Consider the following 8,886-nt stretch of genomic DNA (forward strand, 5'->3'; position numbering starts at 1 on the left):
TAGTGGCAATCAAGACACAGAGTTGGGGACTGCAGATTCGCCAACTAAGTAGTCAAACTCTGAGCCTGATGTTGGTGTTCAGGGGATCACTAAATCCAGAACTGCGGGGCAGGAGCAACATGGACCAGAACTAACAGAGCTAGGCCTGATGGAGAGAGAACTGGAATCCTCATGGACACCTTCTTCCCTGGGACTGAAGAACCAAAGACCTCCCAACCCACCACTCAGGTACAATGGGACAGAGAGTGCATAATCACCCATCGGCAGGCACTTTGTGTTAGATCTATATAGTTAGGTGCCAGAAAGCTCCACTGCTATAATGGGACTTCTGTTTCCTCTTCTCGCTTCTGCCAAGTGCCTCCTAAATGTGTTCTGGAGGGTCCCCAACCTCCCAGAGGTTGTTTTGGTGGTATGTAGGAGGCTGGAAGGGACAAAAGAAAGGTGCATTGCACACACTGAAGTCTGTTGCACCAGCTGAGCTGCAGCACTACGTATGACCCATAGTTCCTCTAAGGCAGCGGTGGAGAACCCTTGGACATCCTGGCTGGGGCTGGTGGGAGATGTAGTTCTAAAACATCTGAAGGGCCAAATATTCCCTAACCCTGCTCTGAGGACTGCAGTTCTCATGAAGGGAATGGACCCTAGGACTGAAGGAAAAAGCTCAGAAGGTCTCAGCCCACCTCTGTCACAGGGCAGAGCTCTCTGAGGTTCTACAACTGCAACTTAATTGAAGACTTCATGATTTACGTGTTCTTGCTACAAATGGAGGAGCAAACGGGCCTGTCTGTATGCACACCAAAAGGAATGTTCATCACTTGGCTCAATTAAGCTGAGATATGATCAAACTGAGCATTACCACAAGACCAGATAAACAAAGAACTGCTATAAAGTTACTGCCAAAGGGCAGCTTATTATGTAATATGTAATAGCTAATTATGTAAATCTATCCTTAGATTTCTGTTGCCAGGTGCAGAGTTTCAATTTAGAACATTTCTAAGTAGCATGGTTAAGAACACAAGAACTTGTGGATATCTAGTAAAGCTGAATGTCTGAAGATACAGGACACATAAAGTACTTCTTCACACAGCACAGGGTTAAAATATGGAATTCGATCCCACAAGAGACAGCAATGGCCACCAACTTAGCTTTAAGAGGACTGTTTGCTTGTTTCATAAAATTTATACACTGCTTGATTGTAAAAAAAACCAACCCTCTCAATGCTGATTAGACCAGGGGTTCCCAACAAAATTTTCTTGAGGACCCCTCACCGAGCCACTATTGTGACAAGGACCCCCATTAATTCCTAATTCTAAAATTAAAAAGTGAGAGCCAAATTAAGAGTCTTTTTATATTGTATATTTATACGTTTTTACAGTTACAACAGAGTACTCCATCAGTATACAGTTAGTTTTAATTTTCAGTTCTTAATGAGATGAGTTAAATCTGTCCTTTGGGTCCATTATTTCTGAAATATTAGGTTCCAAACTTGAAACTTTCACTCTGAAATCCGACCGCATGTCGAGCCGATTCCTATATTTGTTTTTCATGAAACACATGGAAGAAAATGCTTGCTTTGTTTACAAACACTACTGTTTTGCAAAGAGGCAGCGCGCGCCAGGGAGGAGGGAGGGGAATGGAGAAGACGGGGTACCTGTGCAGTAGCGCACAAATGAAGCCGACACGTGCAAAGCATCTTGGGGAGGTGAGCGTTAGTAGAATGCACGCGCTGCCTCTTTGCAAAACAGTAGTGTTTGTAAAGCGCCACCTAACGGCATACAGCAGAACTACTGCCTCTATCTAATTCTAGTTTTGTGCTAGACTCTGCTCATGCAGGAAGCGGCCAAAACAAAAATCTGTTATCATACGAAATATATTTAATATATTTTTTATTCTAATAGCATCTTGCGGACCCCTCTGGCATAGCTTGCGGACCCCTGGGGGTCCCCGGACCACCTGTTGGGAACCACTGGATTAGACAATTGCATGGAGGATAAGGATAACAATGACTAATAGGCATGTTGGCTATGCTCTCTCTCGACTGTTTCTGAACATAGGTGCCAAGTTCCAAATTGAAAAATCCGGGATCAGCAGCGCCTTGGCACCGGAAGAACATGGCCGCCGACAGGAGCTCCGTAATCTGGGGGAATACAGGGTATTTTGCCATTCGGGACACCTGCGGGAAACAGTAAGAAAATACGGGGGGTTCCCAGGGAAAACAGGGTACTTGGCAGCTATGTTTCTGAATACCAGTTGTTGGAAATCACAGGAGAGGAAAGAGCTCTTATGTTATGGTCCTGCTTGTGAGTTTCTCACAGGCATTTGCATGGCCACTGTGAAAACAGGATGCTAGGCTACATGAGCAACTGGCCTGATCCTACAAGGCTGTTTTTATGTTTTCTTAACAGTGAATGAAAATGTGACATCCAGATATTCATATTTTCCTTACTTTCACAGTGATTGTTCATGACACTCATGGTACAAAAAAACCGGGCATACAAGAGACATTGCCCTGAACCATCCCATTTTGCATCACACCTAGCGGCTAATAAAGCCACTAGAAAACAGGAAAGTTATCACACCTCTAAGAAAGCTATCCTACGGTAGTGGTGCAAATGCACAAAACCAAGTAATTGTCTCTGAGGTTAGGATGCCACCTCAACTGAGTCCTAGAATCTAGTCCATAACTAAGAAAAGAAAAAGGGAGGATTTATGATAACAACATAATATTTCCCTTTAAGCCAGGGGTAGCTAACCTTAGGCCCTCCAGATGTTGTGACACTCCAATTCCAATCATCCCCAACCAGCATGGGTAAAAGATAGATATGATGGGACTTGTAGCTATGTAACATTTGGAGGGCCAAAGGTTTGCCAACCCTGCTCTAAGTCTGCATGGCTGGAGCAAATACGTAGACAAACTTTGAATGTTCATATATTACTTAATATAATATTGATAGAATGAATGAAAATAAGCATACTGTATAAAAAGTGCTAACAAATTAAATAACAAGCATTAAGTGGCAAGCCAAGTTGAAACATATATTAGCACCATTCTGCTTTACAACCTCTCTCAAATACATTTGGGTAAACAGAATTTTAAAAAGCAAAAGAATCACATATCAGCAACAACAGAAACTATTCCTTCCACCTTAGAAACTACTTGGTTTATCTGATAAAAGATTTTGTACCATTATTTGGCACATGGTGGTCAATAAACATATTAGTGCGTGTACATTTTATGTGTATACACAAGCCAACAGCAAATAAAGTTAATAAGGTGAGAACTGAAGGTAATGAGAATACAAACACATTCTGACTCAGAAGAACAATATACAATGGAGAATCTGAACATTTGCTGAAGCATGAAACCAAAAATATCACCTAGACTCTGAAAACACTAGACATGGATACAACCCAACCCAATAAGAGACATGAGAACCACTCCTAGTCCTTGTTAGCATTGCTTAAAAAATAGCAGCCTGATGTTTTAGGCGTGCTGACAGAAAACAAACAGCAGGAGCAACCTAAGTAAAGTATTGACCTAGAATAATTTGTCAGCTAAATTTGAATCCAAACTATTCTTATCCAAGATAACATACCACTTGTGTGTGTCATCTTACCAACAAATCACCAATTTTGAATTAGAAATAAAGGCAACTATAAATATTAGTCACTAACCGATAGCCAAATATGATGAGGAATTGCATATGAGTGGGCCAGCAGAGGGTAGATAGAGTGCTAACAATTAACTAACAATTTAAACATCCTTTCTCAGCTCACACCATAGAAATCAAGTGGGCTGCTACAAGACACAGCCTCCTCCTCCTCCTGCACATTTAGTATACAGTGGTACCTCGGTTTACTAACACCTCAGTTTACGAACTTTCGGTTTACGAACTATCCTAACCCGGAAGTTAGTAAACCGAGGTGCCGGAGGTCTACTGAGCGTCCGATGCCTTCGGGGAGGCCGGGCCTTCGCTCCGATGCCTCCTGGAGGCCCGCAGCGAAGGCCCGGCCTCCCCGAAGGCATCGGAGCGAAGGCCAAACCTCCCCAAAGGCATCGGAGCGTCGGATACCTTCGGGGAGGCTGGGCTTCGCTCCGATGCCTTTGCGGAGGCCGGGGAGCGTTTCCGCGACTGGGCTGCAGCCGCGAAAGCGGTCCCCGGCCTCCGCAAAGGCATCAGAGCAAAGCCCCAGCCTCCGGAAGGCATCGGAGCCGGGACTTCGCTCCGATGCCTTTGCGGAGGCCGGGGACCGCTTTCGCGGCTCCCCGGCCTCCGCAAAGGCATCGGAGCGAAGGCATCGGAGCGGAGGCATCCGGCTACCGGAAGCCGGGGACCGCTTTCGCGGCTGCACAGCCCAGTTGCGGAAACGCTCCCCGGCCTCCGGAAGGCATCGGAGCGGCTTCGCTCCGATGCCTTTGCGGAGGCCGGGGAGCACTTTCGCGATGCTCCCCGGCCTCCGCAAAGGCATCGGAGCGAAGTCCCGGCTCCGATGCCTTCCGGAGGCCGGGGAGCATTTCCGCGACTGGGCTGTGCAGCCGCGAAAGCAGTCCCCGGCAACCGGAAGCCAAGGACCGCTTTCGCAGCTGCACAGCCCAGTCGCGAAAGTGGTCCCCGGCCTCCGCAAAGGCATCGGAGCGGCTTCGCTCCGATGTCTTTGCGGAGACCGGGGAGCACTTTCGCGACGCTCCCCAGCCTCCGGAAGGCATCGGAGCCGGGACTTCGCTCCGATGCCTTCCAGAGGCCGGGGAGCATTTCCGCGACTGGGCTGTGCAGCCGCGAAACCGGTCCCCGGCTTCAGGTAGCCGGGGACTGCTTTCGCGGCTGCACAGCCCAGTTGCGGAAACGCTCCCCGGCCTCCGGAAGGCATCGGAGCCGGGACTTCGCTCCGATGCCTTTGCGGAGGCCGGGGACCACTTTCGCGGCTCCCCGGCCTCCGCAAAGGCATCGGAGCGAAGTCCCAGCTCCGATGCCTTCCGGAGGCTGGGGCTTTGCTCCGATATCTTTGTGGAGGCCAGGGACCGCTTTCGCGGCTGCAGCCCAGTCGCGGAAACGCTCCCCGGCCTCCGCGAAGGCATCGGAGCAAAGCGGTTAATCCGTTCTAGGGGGTGTTTTTCCTCGTCTAGAACGGATTAATCAACTTCCCATTACTTTCAATGGGAAAGTTCACTTCGGTTTACGAACACTTCGGTTTATGAACAGACTTCTGGAACCAATTGTGTTTGTAAACCGAGGTTCCACTGTAGAAATGCAGTTCTTTCTCCCTCCTCTGCCAGCCCCCAGCTTGCCATTAAAAAAGAAGAAGTACCCTTTGTGGGGTTATTTGCAAGTAACACAGCAAGAATAAACACATGCATAAAATGAAGTTTTCAAAGGTATGTTTTTATATGTATCTGTAGCTGACACAAGCAAAATATATGCAAAGAAAAGTATGCCAATACATGCTACCCTAACCAATCTATTACCCTCTAACTCAGGCATCCCCAAACTGTGGCCCTCCACATGTTTTGGCCTACAACTCCCATGATCCCTAGCTAACAGGACCAGTGGTCGGGGAAGATGCGAATTGTAGTCCAAAACATCTGGAGGGCCGAAGTTTGAGGATGCCTGCTCTAACCTCTCCTCCTTTCTTTTCTTGTGTGTCACTTCTTAACCTAAAGACGGTGCCTCATACTGTATTTTATGTACCTCGTTAATGTATTTGTACAAGAAATATTCACCTCATTCTTACACTTCTGGAGAGGACCGTATTTTTTGTTCCATAAGACACATTTTTTCCTCCTAAAAAGTAAGGGGAAATGTCTGTGCGTCTTATGGAGCGAATGTGTGGTCCCTTGAGCCGAATTGCCCAGGGGCAAAAAGCAGATTGTGCTTTTCTTTTCTTTTTTTAGAAAGAGCTAAAGGCTAACAATAGGGAAAGAAGGGTGTTGAAAAGAAGCCTCTCAGGAGCTGATTGCAAGAGATTGGGGAGGGAGATAAGGGACTCTAGCTCCCTTCCCGCTGCCCCCTTGCCCAGGCCTCCCTTGTTGAATGTTCTGCAGAGGGAGGCTGTTTGTTTCCCCAGCAACATGTGACTGGCTGATTGGATTATCTGGCTGATTAGATTATCAGAAGCTGCAGAAATGTGAGTTGAACAGGATTTTTTCCCTTTGCAAAGTAAATTCAACAACTTTGAGCTGATCCTTTAAAAATGGGGCTTTTCCTCTTTGCAAAAGAAGCTGCACAACTGTGAGCTGATCCCCCCCCCAAAAAGCAGGGCTTTCCCCCTTTCCTCCTCTGAAAACTAAGTGCATCTTATGGTCAGGTGCGTCTTATGGAGCGAATAATCCGGTAAATATAGCTAGTTTGTAGCTCTGGAAAGAAAAGCTTCCCAAGTTACATCCCCCCCCAACACATTAAGAAGCTGTTTGGAGAAGATTTGGTGTTGCGCCACAAAATTACTTTTCTACAGACTTAACTGGGTCCAACTGTTCTTCAGTACAGAGCAACAAACCAGATTGTATATCTAGCAGGAATCTGCGTGACCAGAGCCATATTTCCCAGCTGTCACAATCAGAAATATAGCCTGGTTCATATGCCATGCTTGTTTGAGCACACATCTGAGGAAGGCTGCAACTGTTTGAATACCCTAAGATCCCAAGCTGTGACTTGGAAAGGACTTCCAGGACCAAGCGCCACCTTCAGTCTTGTATACAACTCCTTTAAAAGCTAGGTTAAAAATATGTATTTGCCCAATGAAATGCATGTCTGGATTGTGCAAACTGAGCCACTGAGAATTGTCAGAAAGTGCTATTTCCTGAGAGGAACTAATCAGAAAATAACAAGAGTCTATGAGAAAAAGACTCAAACACAGGCTGGGTATTTCTCTGTTCCTACTTCAGGCTAAGTTTAAGTGTTAAATTTTCTTTTCTAATTAAAAGCTAAATATTGCAATCAGCTGATGAAAAAAGAGCTAGAAACAAATACTCAATGTGTTTTATAAGCTGAATCTATGCAGTTATTCAGAAATGTGATTAGTTTGCGCACTACGCCTACTTCAGTGGTGGTGATTCTTGAAGACTGCAGTCTCAAGAGCAAAAACTTATGCAGTCTTTTATTTATTTTGTCTGTTTATACAAAAATGTATATCCTGCCCATGGTGTTCTCTGTTTATATAAAAAAGTATAAGAAAATATACCCAAATGAAAGAGCTTGTATTCCAAAAAATTGGCTTCATTGTGAGTACTAATTCGGTTTCATCATGAATACTAAAAACTGACGGCCCCCCCAAAACTGTGAGCTCTATTTTGTTCTGGTACTTGAAACAAATTTGATCTTGTTTACAGCCCTCCACATATTTGACAGAGGTCTGAAGTTCGGAGCACTCTTTTTTCATGGAGGTTCCCTGAACAACAACAAAAGAGAATTTACATGTGAGTAATCTAAATGCCCAAATTAGTATGTTTCATAGATCCACCACTCCAGTTGGTGGATCGCAGCATTCTAGTAGAAACCTATTCAGTAGATTCTACGATATTGAAATCTGCTCATCCCTATTTTACACTACCTACCAAGGCTGCAGCCATGTACACTCTGACTTGGGAACATAGCTGCCAAGTTTTCCCTTTTCTCGCGAGGAAGCCTATTCAGCATAAGGGAAAATCCCTTAAAATAAGGGATAACTTGGCAGCTATGCCTGGGAATAAGCCACATTGGGCAATAACCGGGGCTTAAAGGTAAAGGGACCCCTGACCATTAGGTCCAGTCATGACCGACTCTGGGGTTGCGGCGCTCATCTCACGTTATTGGCCGAGGGAGCCGGCGTACAGCTTCCAGGTCATGTGGCCAGCATGACATAGCCGCTTCTGGCGAACCAGAGCAGCGCACGGAAACGCCGTTTACCCGCCGGAGCGGTCCCTATTTATCTACTTGCACTTTGATGTGCTTTTGAACTGCTAGGTGGGCAAGAGCTGGGACAGAGCAACGGGAGCTCACCCCATCGCAGGGTTTCGAACTGCCGACCTTCTGATCGGCAAGCCCTAGGCTCTGTGGTTTAACCTACAGCGCCACCAGGGGCTTACTCCCAAGTAAACATGCACATACTCGGACCTTCCCGTCTTGGAAACCAGTCCCGCTACCTTCGACGAGGTTACCTACAAGCAAAATGTGGAAACCTAAGGCTATAACTCTCTTCTGTATTTTACCTGGGGGTAATTAATTACTCCATGTAAGTCTGCGGGACCGGCTTCCGAGTAAACGCACACACGTGGCCAGGCAGCCCCTCTCAGAAGTAGACGTGAGAGGAAAAAGGGAGGCAAAGAAGGGGGCTGGGAGGAGGGGAGGGGAGATTCCCCCACAAAAAAAGCATCCACTGACACACATCCACTAGCAGGGCCGGGTTTGTCGCCCTCCGCCCCGGAACAAACTCAAGCCATGCTAGAAGGAAGCAGGGGGAGGGTAAGAAGGGATGCACGTCCGCGCGCGCCGCACCTCGCTTCCGCCGCCTCTTGGCCCCGAAAGACCTTGGCGCCGCCAGCCAACTGTCGTTCCTGTAGCCCCGCAGAGGACTCGTGTCTCTAACAAAGAGGCTCTCAGGTGTCTCGCTGCCGCCGCGACGATAACGGCCGCCGCCATGGCAAACACCTGTCCCGCGCTTTCCAGTCGGCCAAGCTCCTCCTGCGCCGGAAATGGTCCCTTCTCAAAGCCCGCCCCGAGAGGCAGAAAGGTTTGAACGTATCTGCGACTCACGCCGGAAGTAGCCTAGGGAGGCCCAACCCTTCTCACTGTAGTTCCGCCCGTATGAAGTTCCGTAGCAACCAGCCCGCTTGGATTCCTCGCGCGTGAGCGACGGCCGTTGACGCCCGCCCCTTCCCTTACAAGGAGAAATCACGCAAGGAATCATCTCGTC

The 8,886-nt window shown here is 47.4% G+C and overlaps 1 protein-coding gene across 1 annotated transcript in view; it reads right to left on the reverse strand.

The window, feature by feature from the left end:
* The window catches only part of MRPS28 (mitochondrial ribosomal protein S28), a 31,559-nt gene extending 22,891 nt beyond the window's left edge, over positions 1-8,668 (reverse strand). The window contains exon 1 of the mRNA XM_088675643.1: positions 8,469-8,668. Within this exon, the coding sequence (XP_088531769.1) occupies positions 8,469-8,612 (144 nt within the window). The 5' untranslated portion in view covers positions 8,613-8,668. The remainder of the gene's footprint in view (positions 1-8,468) is intronic.
* Positions 8,669-8,886: the final 218 nt, after the last annotated feature.

Source organism: Zootoca vivipara, chromosome 8 (assembly GCF_965207765.1).
Source record: "Zootoca vivipara chromosome 8, rZooViv2.hap1.1, whole genome shotgun sequence".
NCBI lineage: Eukaryota > Metazoa > Chordata > Lepidosauria > Squamata > Lacertidae > Zootoca > Zootoca vivipara.